The sequence below is a fragment of the Platalea leucorodia genome (genome assembly GCF_965183815.1).
Source record: "Platalea leucorodia genome assembly, chromosome: 10".
Taxonomy (NCBI): Eukaryota; Metazoa; Chordata; class Aves; order Pelecaniformes; family Threskiornithidae; genus Platalea; species Platalea leucorodia.
The window spans coordinates 25,124,859-25,145,972 of NC_138832.1; the positions used below are offsets into that span (position 1 = coordinate 25,124,859).

General features: G+C 65.9%; 1 protein-coding gene across 2 annotated transcripts; it reads left to right on the forward strand.

Annotated features, from left to right (window-relative positions):
- Positions 1-372: 372 nt before the first annotated feature.
- TSC22D3 (TSC22 domain family member 3) lies at positions 373-17,192 on the forward strand. 2 transcript variants are annotated; one of them, XM_082323397.1, is made up of 3 exons: positions 373-809; positions 15,382-15,433; positions 15,903-17,192. In XM_082323397.1, the coding sequence occupies exons 1-3, from the start codon at positions 487-489 to the stop codon at positions 16,146-16,148; spliced, it is 621 nt and encodes a 206-aa protein (XP_082179523.1). In that variant the 5' UTR covers positions 373-486; the 3' UTR covers positions 16,149-17,192. The 2 variants fall into 2 exon arrangements, with proteins under 2 accessions (XP_082179523.1, XP_082179524.1); XM_082323398.1 differs by lacking the exon at positions 373-809 and adding an exon at positions 14,870-15,065.
- Positions 17,193-21,114: the final 3,922 nt, after the last annotated feature.

A 21,114-nucleotide genomic window follows, 5' to 3' on the forward strand; every position in this document is an offset into this window, starting at 1 on the left:
CCCCTTGCCGCCCTCTCCCGGGCCACCTGGAGCCGCCGGGTCGGGGGGCCGCGCACCCCCAGAGGGCCCGTTGCTGGCTCAGGGCTGCCGGGGCGGGGGGCAGAAAGCACCTCGGGCACCCACGCGTGGGCTGCGCCGGGCTGCCGGGGGCAGGACGGGCCGGGGGCAGGACGGGCCGGGGGCAGGACCGGCCGGGGGCGGGCGGCGGCGGCGGGGCGGGGTGCGGCGCGGGCGGCCCGTGCGCTCGGGGCCGCCGTTACCAATCAGCGCGGCGGGGCCGGGGCGGGCGGCGGAGCCGGGGCGGAGCGGGGCCGGGGCGGAGCGGGGCCGGGGCCGGGGCGGAGCGGGGCCGGCGGCGGGGCCGGGGCGGGCGGGCGGCCGTGCGCGGCGCTCGGCAGCCGGGCGCGTCCTGCCGCCGCTCGCCCTCCGCCGCCCCGGGAGCGGCCCCGCTTGCGCCGCCGTGGCAACGCGCGGGGGGATCCCGGGATGTCCTCGTCGCCCGTGGAGGAGTGCCGGTCGCCCGTGGGGCTGGACTGCTGCAGCTGCTGCCTGGACTTGGCCAACCGGAGCGGGCTGGAGGAGGGGGCCCGGGGCGAGAACAACAACCTGGGCAGCCCCACCGTCAGCAGCTTCCGGCAGCTGCAGGAGCAGCTGGTCCGCAAGAACCTCAACACCGACAAGCTGAGCTCCATCATGCGCCAGGACTCGCTGGAGCCCGTCGTGCGGGACCCCTGCTACCTCTTCAACCAGGGCATCTGTAACAGAAACATCGACCAGACCCTGCTCTCCATCCTCCTGCTCTTCCACAGGTGGGTGTCACCGACGGATGCCGAGGGGCTGCCCGTGTGCTGGATGCCCCTGCAGCCGGACCCGGGCTGGCTGTGCGCTTGGGAGCTGGCAGCTGGCAGCATGGGGGCGAGAAGTGGGGCCTGCGGCCCCCCGGGCTGGCAGGGGCAGGGGGACCCGGCTGGGGCTGGGAGGGTGGCAGCGTCGGGGGTCTCTAGGTGGGGAGAAGCATGAGCGGCCGTGCGTGGCAGGGAGCCCAGTCTGCCCGCCATGGGCCTGCCCAGTCCCCGGTGCAGGTCCGGGTGGCTCTGCCCCACGATGGCCAGCGATGCCCCTCCATTGGTGCCCTGTGTCTCTCCGGGTAGTGACAACAGCCTCCAGCTGTGTGTCTCGGCCCCTGGACTCTCTGTTCATCTCCCTGGCTACACCTTATCCAGGCAGACGTTGCCTGCAGGGGCATAGACAGTGTCCAGTGTCAAATAGGCACCATCCTCTTAGACCTGCATGGAGAGGGGCAGCTTGTTACTTGGGAAGCAGCTGTGCGGCCTCAAAAGCCACATTTAGAGTTGGTGAGAAACTGGGTAGGGAGCCCAGGAGTCCTGCTGCCAGGTCCTGCTCTTTCAGCAGCTTCACTGTCTCTCCCTGGAGTAAATTGAGTGGAGGCAGATTTGGCCTGGGTGGTATTTCCCATCCCTGGAAAGAGACTCTGCCCCTGACCGAGCTGCTCCCTCTCGGCTCAGAGCAGGCTGCTCCGGGCTGCCTGCACCCAAGCAGCGGGACATGCGTGGGACTGGGCCCATCCACTTGCGAGAGGGCTGGGCTTTACCCCGCCACGGCTGGGGAAGGCAGGAGTGCGGGGTCCCTCCCTGCTCCCCTGCTCCGGCATTGCAGGCAGACGAGAGTGAATGGGGGGGCCCGGGGCTGCCACCCCGCAGGGTCTCCAGCCCTGATGAGGGTCTCCAGCCCTGATAAGGGGGACCCCAGGGGTGGGGAGGGGACAGAGCTGTCTCAGGTCCTGCACTGGCACCTCCGGCCCTGCGCTGGGGCTGGCCCTGGTGCCCAGCCACCCTGGAGGGCTGGTGAGACAGCAGGCAGCAGCCTGTGCTCCGGGCTGGCAGGCCCAGGGGTCTCCAGCTCAGCCTTGGGAAAGCCGAGCTGGCCCAGGGGGTGCCGCAGGGAGCCGCAGGGTGGTAGCACCCAGAGCTGGCCGTGGCTTCAGCAGGTGGGACAGCCACAGGGCTGAGGGGACACGTGGCCCATCCGTGCATATGTGGCAGGCGTCTGCGTGACTGGCGGGGCGGGCAGCGGCTCTGGGGCTCGTTCCTCTGCCGTGGGTGGGGTAGCGTACAGGTGGGGCGCGCAGCAGCACCGACGTATTTGCAGACACCTCGCCATCCCCTCCCCTCCCTGCATGCGCATGCACCTGTAGGCATGCTCCTGGGCTGTGCACGGGCATGCACGCCACCCTTCGCTCCTCTTGCCGGCACGGGGAGGCGGGTGGGCTCACACGTGGCTGCCCCACGCGTGCGAGCCACCCAGGCGGTGCGCGCACGCCTCCTCGCCCCAGCCAGCGTCTCACGCTGCGCAGGCTGCTCCCTCTGAGCCATCCTCGGTGGAGACGCTCTTCCCGCACTTACATAATGCCGAGCTGCCGCTCAGGTGGGAAAGGAGGAGCCGGGACGCCCGCCAAGGCACCCGGCACCCGGCCTGGGCTCCCGGCTGCACGGTGAGCAGCGAACCCACCCAGCCGGGAGAAAAACAGGAGTGGGAGATTTCCCTTCACTCCAGGAGGCTGCAGCCAGTTGACATCCTGGGTGGAGAGGGGAAGCAAGGCACCGTCCCCAGCGCGGGCTGCCAGGGCTGGGTGTCGGAGCCAGGCATCTGGGCTGCTTGCCTGGGGAGGCGGTGACAGTGCCCACAGGCAAGAGGCGGGCGATGTGGGCACGGCTTGCTGCTTTCGAACTCGTCCCTGCTGGGGCAGGACCCACGGTGCTCCCGGCGAGCATCGGTCCACCCTGCTGAGGTAGGGAGCAAGCAGAGCTGCCAGGGGACCGGCGTTTCTCCCTATCTGTGTCCCTCGGTGCCCCTTGCTGCAGTGCCCAAGCCTGTCCTCCGTGCCCTGGTGTGTGTTTTGTCCCGAGAGGCTCCGGGCATTCCCATTTATGACAGGCTGTGCCATAGCATGGTGCGAAGCCATGGTGTCCCTCCATCACACCCTGCTTCCAGGGACCCTGCTGCCAGCCTGGTCTGGAGGCTGCTTGGGCGATCCCCCTTCGGCCCTGGGTGGCACGGCGTGTGGGAGCTGGGGGCACGGCCCTGGGCACTGGAGGCAGGTGTGCCCACACCTGTGTTTGCTGCTGTTTTGCTCCAGCCTGAACTTTCTCCTCCTGGGGAATGAGCCAAGATACCCAAGAAGTGATAGCATACAAAGCAGGGGACTGTGGGTGCCAGAGAAACACCCCGATAACAGGCCCGATAAGGACACCCTTGCTGCTGGCACCAGGGAACCCGAGCAGGTTTGTGCCCCTTGTTTTAGCTGTTGTGCTCCTCCACTGGCACGAGAGGACGGGGAGGTCGTGTGGATGCACATGCTCGCGTGTGGCCAAAGTCCAGCACGCCACAGGAGGACCAAGCAGCTGCATCTGGAGTCTGGGTCTGGCTCTGGGGCTGCTGGAGACAGTTCAGCCCATGCTGGATCAAGCCCTGGGCTCTGCAAGTCAGGGTCAGATCAGTGCTTGGGGTCTCGGACAACCTACATTCAGCATTTCCAGCCTGGCTCTGGGGGTTTCCCCCTGGCTGGGTGGTCCCTGCCAGGCTCTCCATGCTCTTTGCTCGCTGCAGGGATGCTGTGAGGGATGCACAAGGTAGGGATGCTCTGGACCGGTTTCCTACAGGGTTGACACTCCTGCAGGAAACCCTCCTGCTTGGAGACCGCGTGGGATCCTGTTCAAAAAGGGCTTCTTCCCTCCATGCCCTCACAGGGGGCATCATGAACTGCTCTCCAAGGAGACCTGGGCAGTGCCAAGGGGCCAAGCTCACACAGAAACACCAGGTAGATGGAGGCAGTCACCACCATGCTGGTTGGGTGACACATCTCCTCCCTGCAGATGCCAGCACTGTGGGCAGAAATGTCTCCACAATGCCAATGTTACGCTGAGGTTCCTCATCCAAGACCCAGGCGCGAGCCCAACCAAGCGTGGGCTGGGGAGAGCAGCCCCGTGACCGCGTGGCACCTTCCCTGGCGCTGGGGGGTGAGGGGAGCCGGCGGCGTGGGCGAGGGTCAGCGCTGCAGGGGGAGAGCAGCACCCTCCCGGGTGCATACTGGCGTGTGATTCAAGCAGGGCCCCGCCTGGCTCTGGGGTGGGGAGAGGAGATATGTGCCAACCTGCTCACCCACATCGACCAGCCCGTGCCAGCTCGCCTTGCCCAGCCTCTCCTGGATAAGATCTGGCAGCCTGGCCAGCCTGTGCCCCGTCCCGCTCTGGGCAACAAGGGGACATCTCTGCGCGGCCGGACTCTCTCCAGGCACTGCGGGACTGCAGGACTGCTGCTTCACCCAACAGGGTGGGCAATGACCCACCCTTTGGTCTGAGCCATGAAAGGGGCTGGGGGCCACCTTCCCCCGGGCCCTGGGCAAGCCAAGGGAATTGCCGGGAGGCAAGGGAGCGCCGCACTGCACCGAGAGGCTGGGGGAAGGATAAATCAGGGCGGGAGAAGCTGGGCAGCACCGCCTTTCCCACTATAGGGTCGGGCTGGCGAGCAAGAGCTGCCCAGGCAGCGATGCCAGGGTGGCATTTGTGGCACGGCACTATTTGTTCCCATCCATCGGGTGTGACTTTGCGGCAGCGATGCAGGAGGAGGAGGCAGCCAGGGCTTAAAGGGCATCCCGGGGCGGTGGGGCCAGGGAGCGCATTCCTGCCGGCCGAGTGGGCTGGAGCAACAAGGAGGCATTGACCGGGAGAGGGGCCGCGCAGGAGCACGTGTGAGCGTGAGAGAGGTGTGGGTGTGAGACTGGAGAGCCATCCCGCCGGCCGCGCTGCCCTCCCCGGCCCTGGGGGGCAGGTCTGCCCGGGCAGGGGGCTGTGAGAGCCACCCATCCCGCTCGGGACTGGTGCGCTGGGTATTTGTTTGCTTTGCTCTCATGGGACAGAGCTGCACGTGGCCTGACCCGTGTCTTGTAGCGTGGTTTGCCGAGCCCTGCAGACTGGCGAGGTGCTGGGGAGCTTTTGCTGTAACAGCAAGAGCCTTGGCTCTGGGGAGTAGCTGACCTTGGCGTGCCCAAATCCTCCCACCGCCTGGAAGATGCCAGGCAGCCAGCCTGCTGTGCCCGCCTTGGTTTCCATCACGGGCATCCTGCCACCCTGGGACCCCCACCCCATGACCCAGCAGGCTTTGGGGCGATGTCCCCGCAGGCCAGGCTTGCAGGGGCTCCTGGCCAGGGAAGCCCAGCAGCACCGGGCTCGGCCGTGGCACACCGCACTTGGCACGGCTCGGCAGGGCTGGCGGCAGCATGTGCCGCACTGTGCACCATGCCTGTTCCTGCCTGCTTCTGCGAGACCCAGCTCCCTCCAACAAGGAGATTCCCCAATGTGCCCTGGAGCACAGGAGAGTCCTGCTCAGCGCCTCCAGCTCCTCAGGATGAAACCATTTGCCCCTGGCCACATGTCTATGGTCAAGGGAGCCTGGCACAGCTGAGCTGGTTTAGTGATGCCACCACCAGCCGCACAGAAACCCGTCACCTCGGGCTCCTGCGGATGCTCAGGCGCTGCCTGTCTGCCAGGGCGTGCGCCCAGCTCCGAGCAGGCAGGGTGTAGGTGTCCCAAGGGCAGGCAGGGACGGGTAGCGTGGCCCCATGGGGAAAAATGTCAACCCCATGGGGCTTGAAAAATTTCAAGCTTTGAACTTTAGGTGTGGAAGAGGTTGGAGCTGGAGGCTGCTACAGGGGTCTGCCCTGGTCCCAGCATCATGCCCGCTCCACTTCCAGCATCATGCTCCTCCCTTCCCTGGGGACACGTGGCCCGATCCTAGATGGTGCCGAGGCCGGTACTGCTGAGCTCGGCTGTGAGTTGGGGCTGGGGCTGGCACACAGGGGAAGCCTTTTACAGCTTGGCCAGCATCTCAGCTCCCACCAGGCTGACGGCACAGACATGGGTGCCGTGGGCAGTGCCTTTGCGGGCACGCCATGCCCTTGGTGTGCTCCTCTGTGCTGGGACCCAACACCACCTCCCCAGCCACCTCCCAGCGCAGAGAGGGTTAAAGCCAGCCCCTGCGTGGGATGGAGGGGTTCAGGGCACTTGTCGTGCGCACGGGGGATGTGACCGCAGCGTGTGTACAGGCACTGTAAGGTGGCTGCCAAGGGGAGAGAGGGTCCGGGCAGATCCTGCCCTTGGGAAGCGACTGAGACCCCATTTGCAGAGGGCAGAGGACACCCCAGGGTATGTGGCGGGGCGGGGGGTGAGGGCTGGAGAGGCATTAAAGGCTGCAACCTGTCCCAAAGCCATGCTTTGCCGATGAGCTCCGAGTTATAATTATCCAGGTGCCGCACATTGCTGGCTTCGGGACAGGAGTTCGTCATCCCCTGTCTGTGTGCTGAGAGAGAGAGAGATTTGAGGGGCTTTTGCTGCAGAATGACTCCGGTGGCAGAGCAGAAGCCCTGGCCCCTCGCTGCCCTGCTGCCCCCCGGCCCCGGTGTTAGGGTGTGATCCAGTCCTCGCCACCCCCTGCTGCGACTCCCCTGGGGATGGCAGCCCTGCCCAGGTGGGCAGTGGGGTGGCCGATGCCATGGGGCAGGACGACAGCCCCATGGCCTCGAGTGAAACCATCCCAGTGATCCCCCCGTGGCACAGAGCAGGACTGCTCCAGGTGGCTTGGAGGCAGGGGACAGTCTCAGGTTGTCCCCGAGGGTTGGCACGAGCCAGGTGACGGCTGGCAGCCAAGGCTGGGCACATGGAGAGCCACGGCAGTGCCACAGGTATGCGTCCCGCCAGCAGCTTATTGTCTTTCATGTTGTTATTGTTCTGAAATGTCAGCAAGGGGAGGGTTTTAACGCAGCGTCCCCAGTTCGAAATGCCCGGGATTCTTTGCAAAGGCCAGGCAGGGTATTAATAACCGGCTCTGCTGAAACTGTGCAGCCCCAGCGCACGTCCTTGCCTGACCTCCTGCGGGGCGGCTGGCTCACGAGGCGGCTGGCTCACGCGCCGGCGCAGCTCGGCTCCTTTCCCGCTCCTGACCCCCACCAGGTTGTGTCTGCCCGGGCTTCGCACCCCCGCTGGGTGCCGCCAGCCGGGCCCGGGGAAGGGGCGTCGAGGGGCTGCTGGGGCTCCCCCCGAGCATCCCCATGGGGCCAGGCAGGAGAGCGCAAAGCTCAGGCACCTTTGAAAGGAGAAGGTGAAGGATTCAAGGGTTTCCTTGAATGAGGGTTAGTCTGGGCTGGAAGAGCAGCTCTTGGTTGCACGAGGTGCCAACGTGCTGCTCTCTTGCAGCTTCCCAGCCTCTGTCCTCTCATTATATAACGAGCTGCTTCCAATTAGCGAGCTGGGCACTCCCGCAGCCGCAGGGCAGCAGCTGCCAGCGCCGAGCGTGGCTCCGGAGCGCCCGCTCCTGCCTGCAAAGAGGACTTCTTTCGGCGGATGCTGGAGGCCCTGCCTTGGGGTTCCTCTCTCGGGCTGGGGATCTCCGGAAAAGCCGGCTCTGCGCCAGCACGGGGCTCGGGGAGGGCAGAGCCCAGGCTGGCAGCCCCCACCCGCCGCACGCTCTGGGGTTCGAGGGCACCGCGTGGCCTTGGTGCTGCGGGGGGTCCCTTCAGCATCGTGGCCACCTCCGCTCTGTCCCCAGCTCCCCAAAACTGGACTGGAGAAGGGCAGCCAGGATCTGGGGATGATCCAGCTGGGACTGTCTGAGATGATACAGTGGGCTACAAAACGAGGACAGGCCTGAAGTTCACAGCCTGGGCTGGCAGAAGACCTGCAGGGCAGGGCATGACGAACCAAGGGAGGTGATAACATGGAGTTCAGTTACGGGACTCCACCCCACAGGGCCCGTGGGTGTGAAATGCTTGCTCTGCGGACAGATTTGTGGATGAAAACTCTGCTGAGAGTTCCGGCCGCCCGTCCTCCCTGGGGCTGGGCATCCCTGACCGGCGGGAGGCAGGGAGCGTGGCCAGGGGCAGGCTGTGCTCCCCCACCCCTGCAGCCAGGCACCATGCTCGTGGGAACGCCACAGGGGTTTTTGCTGGGCTGTGCCGTACCTGCCCCCTTCCCCCCGGCATGCTGTGGTTGTGGGACCCTGCACGGGCCAGGTGTGGGCAGGGGAGCAGCGGGGTGGCGAGGTTTGCTGCACGGCGCCTGGCAGGGCGCCTGCTGGGGCAGCCCGAGCCGCGCAGGCAGCAGCGTGGGGCTGGTGTTGACAAACACAGGCAAGGCGAGAGGTTGGGCTGTGCGGTCCAGGGCTGGTAATAAGCAGATCAGCCCTTTTTCCTCTTCCCCTCCTACCCCGGTGTGCCCGGGAAAGCCATGGCGTCGTGGGCTTCCTATGTACGGCATCGTGGGGGGGGCTGTGCCAGAGCCAGGTCTCTCTGACGTCCCCTCCTCGCACCACTGCCAGAGGGCAGCTGCTACCAGGGCGCGCTGGGTGAGGGGCACGGGAGGAAGAAGGGGGGCCGGTGACAAAGTTAGAGAAAGAAAAATTGCAGCTCTCAGCAAGCCGGCTCTGGGGTGTGCACTCGTACACCAGAAAACACAGAACTGGGAGTACAGCCAAGTACCTTTATCAGAGGAAGCAGGCAGCCCAACAGCTGGACATGGGAGCCTGCCAGGGCTCCCTCCTCCTGCCCCACGCTGCCTCCAGCCCAACAGGTTGGAGGAGTCCCCGCGCCGCAATCCCTGCCCGTGCCCCGCTGCCCGGCGGGGGGGTTAGCGGTGTCCCCTGCCCACGGCTCCCAGCGCTCCGCAGGTCCCCGCTGCCCGCAGGAGCTCGCTCTGCCTCCATCAGTGGTGAAGGGAGGGGAGGACAGGTTCCCCATCGGCCTTCCCCGACTGCAAACCCTCCCTGGGCTTCCCCAGTGTTGCAAAGGCTGTGACCATCCTGTGCAGCTCTCCCCGTTGCTCCGGTGTCCCCTAGCCCTGGGACTGGGACCAGGTCTAGCAAGGCCAGCAGCACTGGCTCTGCAGGCAGGGGTTTGCCTTACAGATGTACCCAGGAGGGGTTGCCCTCTGCTCTGGAGCAGCACATGCCCTGGGTTGAGGGATTTATGAGCCCTCCAAGGCTCTGGTGGGCATGAACCAGGTTCCCATGTCACAGGGCTCCTGGTTGCACAGGGCTGCCACAGGTCCCATGCAGCCCCTGGAAGGCACCGGCTGAGCAGGGGGTAGTGCCAAGTCTGCAGTAAATGGCTTGGCCAGGACACCTTCAGGATGAGGAAACCAAGAGCCGGCCAACTGGTGTGCTCCAGCAGCCAGCAGCTCTGGCCCCTCGGCCCTCGGGACTGGCACAGCAGCCCCACGCCGGCGCTGCAGGGCAGGCGCGCGCAGTTTGGGACGCTGGCAGTGGGACTGCCGAGTGGGACAGCAGATGACACAGTTGCCTGCTTGCCAGTAGGCAGCACCCTGGCATTACCTCCCCCTCCCCAGCACCAGGATAGGGCTGCGGGGCAAGACTGAGGTCTCCACAGACCTGTCCCACACCCTGTCCTTCCCACCATGGGCTTCCACAAGCCCCAGCCATCACCGATGTCCCTGGCCACCCCTCCTTCAGCTCCTGCAGGGCACAGCTGGCCCTGGTGCTGGCATGCCCAGTCCCTTTGGCCAGCACAGCCATGGCTGCAGGATTTCAGGCTGTGAAAGGCAGAGTTTTCTTAGCTGCGTGTTTGCAAGCAGTGGCTTTTCCGCTCCCCCTCTGCTCTGACCCTTTGAGCTGGGGATCTGGCTCTGCCGAGCAGCCTGGGCAGCTTTGGCTCTGCGCCTTTCCGTATTGCTTTCCAGTGTCTCCGAGGCCAGGCAATAAACATTTCCCACGCCTCAGACCCTCTGAAGGGCCTTCCTCCCATTGAACTGAGTCCTTGGGAGAGAGCAAGCCAGGAATGCTGCCACGGAGCAGCAAGAAGGGCCTGGAGCTGGGGGAGAGCAGAGGCTGAGGAGCCAGGGCTGCTCCAGCAGCACCGGCTGTCCCCCCAGTTCCCCCCAGCAGCTGACAGGGCTTGGGCATCCCTTGGTGTGTGACACCACAGTGCCTTGCACAGGCTCAGGGCACGAGGCTCTGCAATAGCACATCTGGTCCCTGGGGCCGTGGGGACAGGGCCGTGTCCCCTGACCCACAGCACAGCGCAGGTGTGGGGTGCCAGCAGGCGAGAGAGACGACCCCATCACCCTGCTCCCCGTCGTCCCGTGCTCCAGCCAGGCGTGGCCCCGTGGGGGCTGCAGCCCAGCGGCATTCGTGCCTCCTCGTCCTGTTGCAGAGGAGGGGGTGGTCGCTAAATGTCACCCCGGCGACTGAGGCCAGCATCTCCCGGGCTGGGGGACGGGCTGTGTGCGGGCTGGCTGAGGGGCTGCTAGCAGCTTTGGGGTATCGTGCAGGGCCATTGCTGGGGGCGGCACCAGCGAATGGCTGGTTTCACCACCTCTCCTAGCTGCTCGATGACAGCCACGGGTTTTTTCCCCCCAGAGAGCGCAACAATTAGTGTCACAATTACACTGTATCGCGGTTGCTGTTATTGTTCCCAAAATAACCACAGGCACGAGCCGGAGCCCTGCCTGACGAACCTCCCATAGCTGCACACATGAGGCAAGAGCTGCCGTGCTGCTGCCCCAGGGATGTAGCTCGCAGCACCGGCCCCTCTCGCCCAGCCTGCTCCAAGGCGCCCATCACCATGGCCTCTGGTGCCGTAGGGTAGCAGCAGGTCCGTGGCCCCCTGCTCTTCAGGAAGAGCAAGGAGGGACATTGCCCACCCTGCTCTGCTGCTGCCAGGCCCCAGAGGAGCAGGAGCGGGGCGGTGGGAGAGGAAGCGGATCCCAGCAGCCCTGCTGGAGTGGGGCCAGCAGCCCGGCAAGGCTGTCTGCCGGGGCCACAGGGGGCTGGGAAAGGGCCCCCCGCCGCTCGGGGCGCAGCGGGAGCCCCACACAAGACTCTGCTGCTGTGGGAGGCGTTTGGACAGCCCGCAGGGGCTCCCGTGCAGATCCCTGGGGAGACCCAAGCACAAGCTGGGGTCCGGCAGAGAGCTGTGAGCTGCTGCTCCCACCTCTGAGATGCCCGTGGGCTGCAGCGTGGCTGCCCGATGGGCTGGGGGTGCCTCCCCCCTGCACAAGGGGACAGCTGGGCTGCCCCCACTCCGCGCTGCCGACACCGCGTGTGCATGCACGGGTCTGCGTCAGCTGTGAGTCAGGGCAACGTGTGCCTGTGCCGGGGGAGGTATCTGCAGCGCACGTGCAGGATGCATCAGCTTCCATGCAGGAGGGGTGTGCTTGTAGGGTGCGCATGCACAAGTGCATGGGCGTGCATGCATGTGCGTGCAGGTTGCATGAGTGTGTGTGTGCATGCAGGGTGTGCGCCTGTGTGCAGGGTACATGCCCGTGTGGGCTAGAAAATGCACGTGTGCATGCAAGTGGTGTGGGCGTGTCTGTGTGGGTGTGCCTGTGTGTGCAGGGCATGCACGTGCATGTGCATGCAGGCCTTGCACGTGTATGCGTGCATGTATGGGTTGCGAGGTGTGCCCGTGTTTGTGCACCCAGCGAGACATCTAGGGTGCCTGCAGCAGGAGCCCCGTCCCCCGAAGGGGTGTGCGGGCGAGGGGCTGCAGGCAGTGGGCTGCATCCCTGCTGAGGCTGTGCCAGGGGGAGGAGGCAGCCCCCGTGCCCAGCATGGCCTGCCCCCGGCCGAGCAGGCTGCCTTGGAATTCCTCATTAATTCAGTGCCAGGGAGGACTGAGAAAGCAGAGCCTTCTGCCCTTCCATCCCTAAAAAACATCCCTCCGCTGGGGGTCTCACCGAGGAGAGCAGCATCCTTCCCAGCCTCACAGCCGGGGCGCCTGCGCCCCAAGCAGCGATGGCCGCGGACAGGGCTGCGCAGGGCTGGGAAAGACCCCAGGAGGGGCAGCAGGGAAGTCAGCGACTGTTTTATGTTTATTTTCGCAATAGTCCCAGCTCCATGGGAAAAATAATGGAGGTGGCAGAGCTGAAGCGATTTCCTCCGAAAGTGCTATGCTGCTGCACTTCCCCACTTTGCTACAGCAGCCATGGAAATCACCAGCTTTTCCCCAGCCCTCTGGACTCGAGCGCTGCATCAGGAAGGGGCTGGGCAGGGCCCCGGGCCCCAGAGCCATCGGACGAGAGCCACGAGCCAGGCTCCGGTCTGTCCTGGAGCCCTTGGTCCCTGGCACTAATGATTTAGGGCTTTCCTTTGGGAAGGGGGCTGGCCCAGGTCTGGGGCTGCTGTAGCACAGGAGATGGGGAGGTGGGGAAACCGAGGCACGGCTGCCAGGGCTCGAGGCAGGCTGGGGTCTGCCCACCCTATCTCCCTGCTGCTGCCCACCTCTCTGCAGGAGACAGAAGGTGCCACAAGCAGTGACATGCCCAACCGTGGGAGAGAAAATGCCCCTCCCCTTCTCCACTGCCCTCTCCGCAGTGAGATGGGCACCTTCCCTGAGCTGCGATGGGAAGCAGGCCCCCCGGCGTGGGTGGCCTGGGCTTGTCCTGGCTGAGGGGACAGAGCTGTGCCCCGTGTCCCAGGGACTGCCACCCTGCCCACCACCAGCCACCATGGGGACAAGCACACACAGAGCGCCTTTCATCGCCCGTGGAGGGGGGCAGCTGCCCGCTCCCCGCTCGGCACCCGCGTGGCTCGGGGTGGCACGCTGGCCCGCCGGCCCCTGAAAGGGCCGATTGAGCGCGGCTGAGGTCATCCGCCCGGTGTGTTTACCCCATGCCCGTGGCCCCGGGATGCAGCCGGCACCCAGGCTGTCCCTGCCACCCGGCAGGCCGGGGGGACGCAGCTGCGGGCAGAGCCGGCATCGCTGCCGGGGCGCTGGGCTGCTGCCGGGGAGCAGAGGGGCTGGAGTGGGGTCGCAGGCGCCCGGCATGGCCTTCCAGCCGCCGTACTCCCCGAGCCTCTTCAGGAGGAGGGACTGGTGAGTAGGGCCTGGCCGCGGGCAGGGCGGGGGGACATGTGCCAGCCCCGGGGCCTGGGGGGGACAAGCCCCTGCCCGCTCTCTGCAGCGCCAGACCCCTGCTCAGCCCCTGCCCAGCGGCTTTGCATGGGTCGGGCTGGTGCTGGCACGGGGGGTGCGCATCACCCCCCTGCGGACGGAGGGACGAACAGGTCCCACAGGTGCCGCCAGGGAGAAGCACCCCTCCCATGCGCAATCCCCCCACCAGGGAGGAGAAGACGCTTTCTCGCATCCCCACATCAAACCTGTGTGTCTCGGGGCACCCACACGCGCCCGGCTGTGCTTCACGGGCAGCACGGCGTCCCACGCAGGGTGCCCGTGCCCTTCGCCACTTGGGACAACGTGGTCCTCATCCTGCCCTGGGAGGCTGGGGTGCGATTTTCTGGGGAGCAAGCTGGCAGAGCCTTGCTCTAAGCAGCAGCCATGCTGCACTGTGCCTCAGTTTCCCTTTCTGACGGGGAAATACCCCTCTGCTGACCCTCAGCCCTTTCCTGGAGGAAGGGGCACAGCAGCACACCTACCAGTGGGGCTCCATGGGCCGCTCCCTGTGGAGCCAGGTGCCGGGCACCATCAGCACCCCCTGGATCAGGGGATTTGGGGTCCTCTGCAGCATCTCTGGGGTGCATGTGCCCCTGCCAGCACTAATGCTTTCTCGGACACTGCGCTGTGGCGCAGGGTCTCGTTCAGCATCAGCACCCACCCTGGCTTGCGAAGGACGAGCCCCGCGGGGTCGGCGGCAGCGGGCAGCAGCGGGGTGGCCGCCCGGGTGCTGAGCAAAGTCCCAGCAGGTCCAGGTCCAGAGGGCAGAGATAAGCCCTGGGGCCAGCAGGGCGGCCAAGGAGGGCGGCCGAGCACCGGGGAGCATCACCCGCGGTGGGCAGTGCCAGCCCCCATCCCCCGTGGTGCTAGGGCCCTTTTGGGGGGCCTCGCCTCCCCCCCACGGAGGAGACGCGCTCGCTCCGTCTGCAGGTCGCTGCGCGGGCGCGGTGACGGACCCGGCGTGACTCCGGCGTGACTCCGGCGCTCGCACTCGCGTGTGCACAGGCGGGGGCGCCGCTCCGCGCCCCCAGCGCAGGCCCGGCCCCCGGCTCCCCCTCCCCGCCGGCCGCCGCGATCGCCCGCCGCTGCAGCTCCGGCCCTGGCCGCGGGGCGGCGCCCCCCTCCCCGAGCGCGGCCGCGCCGCCGCCGCCGCGGGTTACGCAAGGGCGGGACGGGGCCGGGACGGGGCCGGGGCGGGGCGGGCCCCGGCCTTGTTTTGCACCCCGGCCTTGTTTTGCACCCCTGGCCTTGTTTTGCACGCCGGTGGTGGTGTTCACGCCCGGTTTTGTTTTGCAGTCCGGTTTTGTTTCGCCCTCCGGGTCTTGTTTTGCGCGCCCGCGTTGTTTTTTCCACTCCCGTTTCTGTTCTGCGCTCCCGGTTTTGCTTTGCACGCCCGTGTCTGCCCCTTTTCCTCCCCCCCCTTTGCACCCCGGCGGATCCTGCTGTGCGGGGTCCTGCAGGGGTGCACACCCCAAATGCGAAGCGTGTTTCCCCCTTTCCCCAGTCCCCCAAGCGGGTTCCCTCCCAGCTGAACCCCCATCCCGGTTACGTGTGGGGAGCACGGGAAGGGGGTGCTGAGGCGGGGGGGGGGGGGGGCGGAGGGATGGGTGTCGGGGACGGATGGGGTGCCAGGACTCTGGCTGCAGAAGGCGAGGGGTGCAGGAGTGGGTGTACAGATTAGGGGTGCGGAGTCGCGAGGACACAGTACTGGGGGGCAGGGGTCCTGCGCTGGGAGGGGGCCGTGCTGTGCTGGGGTGCAACTGGCAGGCGCAGAGGTGCGGCGGCGCCGACCGAGGCGCAGCCCCGGGGCAGCCCCGGGCGCGGGGGGGCGGGGGGGGCGGGCCCGGCCCCGCTGGCACCGCCCGACGGGGCGGGCACGGCCGATATAAGCGGGGGCGGCGGGGGGGAGCGCACTGCGCCCGGCTCCGTCCCGTCTGCCTGCCTCGCTCTCCGCAGCCGTAGCCATGAGCACCGGCATGTACCAGTCCCCCATGGAGGTGGCTGTCTACCAGCTCCACAACTTCTCCATCTCCTTTTTCTCCTCCCTGCTCGGGGGGGACGTGGTCTCCGTGAAGCTCGACAACAGGTAGGGGTAGCCCCGGTACCGGCCGCCCCGCCGCGGGCCCGGGCGTTGCTGCGGGGCCGGGTGCGTTGCCCGGGGCGAGGGGCGTCTCGGTGCAGCGGTGCCCGGGAGAGCCCGCCGCGTTGCCGCTGCTGAAGGGGGGGCCGGTGCGTTGTTGCTCCGGGCGGGGGCCACGGACCGGTGCGGTGATCCCCGGTGAAGCGGGAAGCCCCGGTGCACGGCGGCCTGGGGTGGGGAGGGGTCCCGGTGCACGGATCCCCGGGGAACGGGGGTGCTCGGGGGCTCGCTGCTAATGCTCTGCCTCTCTGCTCTCTTCCAGTGCCTCCGGAGCCAGCGTGGTGGCCATCGACAACAAGATCGAGCAGGCAATGGTGAGCCGCAGTGCTGCTCCCCGCGCACTCCGTGACCCCCCCCGCGGGTGCCCTTGCCTGGGGGGTCCCCGCTCCCCGGGTGGGTGCTCTGCCCGGAGCGGGGGTCTCTGCTCCCCAGCCCGTCGCTGGGCAGAGCAGCTCCTTTGTCTGCCTGCCGCCGCTGGCTGAGCTCATTGGCTCCGGCAGCGCCGCAGTGCGCAGGGAGCCCGCCGAGGGGGGACCTGGGGAGGACCCTCCGGGGATGGGGGGGTGACCGAGGGGACCCGCAGGATGCTATGGGTGCTGGCCTGGGGGGGCTACACAGGGTGAGCACCGAGCCCGGGCACGGGTGGGATGGGGGAGACAGCCTTTGGAAAAAGCTTTTGTGGTACTTGGAGAGTGGCTGAGGGCAGCGCTTTGAGGGGCAGGGTGGGAGCGAGCCCCAGGGCATAACCATCAAGTGATCGGTCTCTTCCACGGTCTTTTGCAGGACCTTGTGAAAAATCACCTGATGTATGCAGTGCGGGAGGAGGTGGAGGTCTTGAAAGAGCAAATCAAAGAACTGTTGGAGAAAAACTCCCAGCTGGAGCGTGAAAACAGCCTCCTGAAGACCCTCGCCAGCCCTGAGCAGCTGGAGAAGTTCCAGTCCCGGCTCCCCACGGAGGTCCTGTGCCCGGAGGAGCAGAGCCCCGGGGCGGCTGCCCCGGCCCAGCACTCGGGGGGCTCTGCGGTGTAAGGTGGCTCTGTCCTCGGGGTGGGCAGAGCCACAGAACTCTTTCTACTTAATCTCCTGCAAAATCGTTTCCGCCTTCATCTCACACGAAGGACTGCCAGAGCCCGGCACTGAGCCGTGCCTGCCCTGGGCAACCCCGGCCAGCCAGCAGAGCCAGGGGCTGTCTCCTGCACGAGGATGCTCTTCTGCGAGGGAGACGCGGGCAGCTGACCCCTCCCCATCCAACTGCCGTGTGCCAGGAGTACATCTGCAGCCTGCCCGTCCCAGGCTCTGCTGAATCCTGGGCGTCCGCAAGACCCTGGCAGTGCCAGGCAGCCTTTGGCGCTTTAATGGGAATCCACGGTTGGAAGGAGCGCGTGCCGAGTCCCGTGCCTTTGCTGCCCTGTGCGGGAGGGGGTCTCTTTCTGGCAAAGCCTGACGTTGGAGGAAGACTGTTGTTTAGTGAGCAATGCAGATTTGTTCCGCTCGCCACCCAGGAGCATGCTGGAACCCAGACCTGACTGAGCAGCACCGGTGGTGGCAGTTGCGGTGTAGTGCATGGCTGTACGCACATCAGTGTGGGGATTACAAGGAAAAAAAGCTTGTTTTATTAGTTTGGGCAGCTTCTGTAGCCGTATCTATGTATAAACACATGTGTGAGCGGTGCCCACGAGGCTGTGGGGTGCCCTGCTCTGGGCCAGCCATGCCCACTGCTGTACAGCTGGGGGATTCAAGGAAAGACTGGAATGGCGAGCGGCTGTAACTGGGTGGCCAGTACTGCAAGCAGCCCGAAGGAGGGGACAGATTCACCCTTCTTTGGCATCCACCATGACAGAGTTGTGTGGCAGCACTAGGAGGATCTGGACTGACTGCTGGGCAGAGCCATGACAGGGGCTGTGCTCCAGCCCGCTGGGTTGGGGGGAGCTGGCCCGTGCTCCTGGGCTCCCCACCTTCCCCGGCCAGCTCTCTGGGAAGTGACAGGACGTCCCTTTTGACGTCAGAAGCAGTGATTGATAGAGTTGTGTAAATCTAGGTAGAAATGGCAATAAACTCTACTTTTTCTATAAACGTGCGACCCAAGCTGTGTGTCTGTGGCTGGGGGGGGGGGCAGGCGCTCAGCCTGGATCACTGGGGAAGGGGCTGAGGCTTGCTGGGATGGGACTGGTGAGGACACTGCTGCAAACCTGCTGGGGGCTGGGCTGGTGCTGCTCCCCACTAGGAAAACCTGGCAGCTCCGCACCTTTGGGTGGGGGGTCGGTTCCCCCTAAACCACCCTGGGTGAGCCAAGATGAGATTTTGGAGGTGTGAGCAGGCACCCCCTTCCCGGGGGCTGGGTGTGCGGTGGGGAAAGGTGCCCTGAGCCTGCAGGTCTGTGTCGTGCCTGTGAGCAGGGCAGGCTGGGGGGGCAAGCAGGGAGGAGGGCCTTTGCAGGCTGTGCAGAGCTGTATGCACCCCCAGCCCAGCTCTTGTTCTGTTGCTTCTCACAGATATCATTGATTTTTATTTTTTTTCTTTTTTTTTCTCCCTCCTCGAACTATCTCGAAACACAGTGTGAGGGTCAGAGGATGGGTCAGCTGCATTGGACAGTGCTGGATGGGGGCTGAAGGTGCCCCAACCCTATCCTAGGGTACAGACAGCCTTGGATTGAACCCCTCCATCTCTGGGGATGATGGCTGGCTGTGACATTGGGGTAGGAGTTAAAGGCTGGTGGGTACCAGGAGAGCCAGGAGGTGTGTGAGCAGAGCCCCAGGCTGGCGGGGTGTTGGCAGCTAGGCGCAGTATCCTCCCCTGGGGTTTTACACCCTGGACATGACTTCTCAGCCAGCTGGAGCCATCCCCAGCCCAGTGAAGGGGTCCGGCAGTGCCCCGGGCCCCAGGTAGCTGGTAGGTGGCCACAGCCTGCGTTGCCAGCAGCACTGCTTTAGGTTTCTGCCGTAGCGAGGGTGACTCAGCCCCAGCCCCGTGAGTCACAGCAGAAGCAGGGAGCTGAGGACGGTTGGCTCCCTGGAAACGCCGGGTAAACAGCGAAACACAGGCCACGGGGGCTTGAAACCGTTACGGGGTGCCTGTCCCCTCCTCGTCCTGTCAGTCCCAGGGCTGGGACCCAACCGCAGCCCGCGCAGGCACCCCTGCAGACACTGGTGCAAGGGCTCAGCGTGCACATGCGTGTGCCCTGAGTGTGCGAGTACCACATGTGTGAGTGCTTTCCCTGCTGGGTGCATGCGTGTGCAAACAGGTTCAGGCACCCCCATACCATGTATATACGCATCCCTTGCACATACAGGCATTGCAGCAAGCTGGGGGGCACACGTGCAGCACACCCCCAGCGCTGCCAGTCTCTTGGGTGGTACCGCTTCTCCAGGAAGGGCTGTCCCAGGGCAGTTGGATGCCAGCTGTGTTTGCACTGGCCATTTCACTATAGTAAGCATTAGGGGTGCTACTGGGAAATCATCTGCCCATCCTTCTGCACCTCTCTGCCCGGGGAAGGTTTGGGCTGCAGTGATGAGCTCTGTACTCGATCTGGCCTTGCTGCATCTCACACCTCAGCTGCATTCGACACATGCAGTGATGCATTTGGATTACAGAGCCCTGTTTGCCACCTCTCCCCATCCTCTGTCCCTTCTCCTTGGCCCTGGGATTCCCCACGGCCCTCGCATGCCTCTGTGCAGGGGAGTCAGGCAATAGCACCCAGGCAGACCTGCTCATCGCAACCACTCGGCAAAACCCACCCGCCCCAAACCACTTGCTCCAGATGAGCCTTCCTCCCACGGGTGGGCAGAGCCTCCTCCTGTCCCCAGTGGTGTGACACAGTGCCAGCCAATGGCACAGGGCAGCCCCACCAGAAACCCCTCCCTGCGGCTGGCACATGCCACCGCAGAGCCGTGCATGGCTGAGCCCAGCCCCGGTGCTGTCCCCGGGGTCTCCTGGGAGCAGGAGAGGCGCTGAACCCTTGGGCTGAGCACCAGCAAGCCTGTGGGTGCAGCGGCCAAGGGGAAGGGGCTGCCACCCCCCCCGGGGTGCACAGGGCCTGCTCCCCAGCTCCTGCTGCATCTGGGGGGCTGGAGGAGGTCTACAAACACCCCTACATCGCCCGGAGACACCCTTCCCAAGGCCTCTGGTTATGGAAAAGGCTTGGAAACACCCTTCCCAGACCACCTGTTCCTTCTGGACACGATGTCCCCTCGCGCCGTGCCACAGGCCCTGAAGGAAGCGGTACACGTTGTGCAGCACCCAAGACGAGATAAGGGCCCCTCCCTGCCCGCTGCTCTGCGCTCCTTGGCTCTCTGCCCCCCCCAGCCCCTGGGCTCGACAGCGTTAATCCCCTGGTGCGGCGAGGGTGCAGCCAGGGTGCCGGGGTAGCGTGGCACCCCAGCCCTCTCCTTCAGCCCCCTGTTCCCCCAGCAAGGATGCACCTTGCGTGAGGAGGCAAAGCAGGGGCAGCAGAAGGAGGGGAAGCGGAGCCAGGCCCTAAGGCAGGGCTGAGCTCTGCCCCGGGACACGGCGGGGGCTGACCTGAGCTCCCCCCAGTTCACCGTACCCCACTTCCCGGGGACGAGTCAAGCTCAGCAAGTGCCGATGGCGGGACTGCAGCAGGCCGGGCAGCAGCGGGTTAACGCTGCATGGTGGCCGTGGCGGGCTGCCCTCCCCTCCCCTCCCCTCCCGCTGCTCAGCGGCGCCCCGGGGGTTAACGCGCCGCTGCAGGAAGTTTCCAAGAAACGGCCGATTTGTGAAAAAACGAGAAGCTGCCGCTTTGCCCCGCGGTGCTTTCCCGGCGGCGTGATGCTCCCGGCGCCCGCCCCGCCCCGCACCCGCACCCGCACCCCTCACCCCGCACCCGCACCCCTCACCCCGCACCCCGACCTGCGCGGGTGCAAAGGTGGCACTGGGGGGGCGGGACTGTGCACCCACTCCTTCCCCCTTGTCCTGGGGCCGGGGCGTGTCTGGGGTGGGGAAGGGGGTGAGATGGGGCTGGGGACGGGATGGAGATGGGATAGGATGGGGATGGAGAAGGATACGGAATCGGGGATGGGGATGGAACGGGGTGGGGATGTGGGTAGGATGAGGATGGGAGTGGGGGTGAGGGGGGGATGAGGATGGAGATAGAGATGGGAATGAGGACAGGGATGGACATGAGGTGAGGATGGAAGCGGGAGGGGGAGAGAAAGGGAGATAGGATGAGGATGCATCCCTCTTCTCCCACCCCGCTGGGACAGGCTGAGCTTCCAGGGCTCCCGCCAGCCAGGAGCCTGGCTCAGCTCAGGGGCATGATGGAGAAAAGAGGTTGGGGGACTTTTTGTTGCAGAGAGGGGGAGCGCATGCTAGCTGATACTCAATGCAGCATGCATAGGGCAAGGAGCTGCCTGGGAGGATGTCCGGAGCTGCACGGGGAGAGCAGAAGGGTTTGGAGGTCCACCCAAGGGTCACGGGTGTGTGCGGAGACACCCCCCAACTCTGCAGGTTCCTGCTGTCTCCCCGCTGGGCTCTGCATGCCAGGAGCCCATCTGGGAAGACTCAGCTGCAGCCAAAGCAGCCGGTCTTATGCAAGCGTCCCTCCCTGCGCCTCGAACGCCATGTCCCAGCCCGGCCCAGCCCCGCGGGAGCCTCACAGATAAATGCGTGGCTGGGATTTTCCACGTAGTCCTCAGAGCCCAGTTCCCCCTGTGGATCCAGATCAGCTCATACCTTTGGCTGGGCTGGGGTTAGCCCACCTGGGGCTGCAGGGGACCACTCCCAGGCCCAGGGACCCTTCGGGAAGGGAAAGCTGTGCTACGAAAAGGAGGTTCCCACTGGAGAGCAGCATGAGAGCAGCTGCCAGGCCTGAGCAATCCGCGGCTCGGTGCGCTGGCAATCTGTGCACAACAGGAGCAAGAGCCGAGGATATGTGCACGAGCACTGCATAGGCGCTGGCACCCCCTCCCCAGCTGGGCACTGCCCTGCAGGAGAAGCCAGAAGAGGGGAGAGAGGCGGCCGGAGGATGAGCCAGAGACAA

Excerpts from the sequence above, each read along its gene's own strand:
- TSC22D3 (XM_082323397.1), top strand. The coding sequence starts at position 487 with ATGTCCTCGTCGCCCGTGGAGGAGTGCCGGTCGCCCGTGGGGCTGGAC. Across the intron at positions 810-15,381 it reads ATCCTCCTGCTCTTCCACAG|TGCCTCCGGAGCCAGCGTGG; the intron begins GTGGGTGTCACC and ends GCTCTCTTCCAG. Across the intron at positions 15,434-15,902 it reads ACAAGATCGAGCAGGCAATG|GACCTTGTGAAAAATCACCT; the intron begins GTGAGCCGCAGT and ends GGTCTTTTGCAG.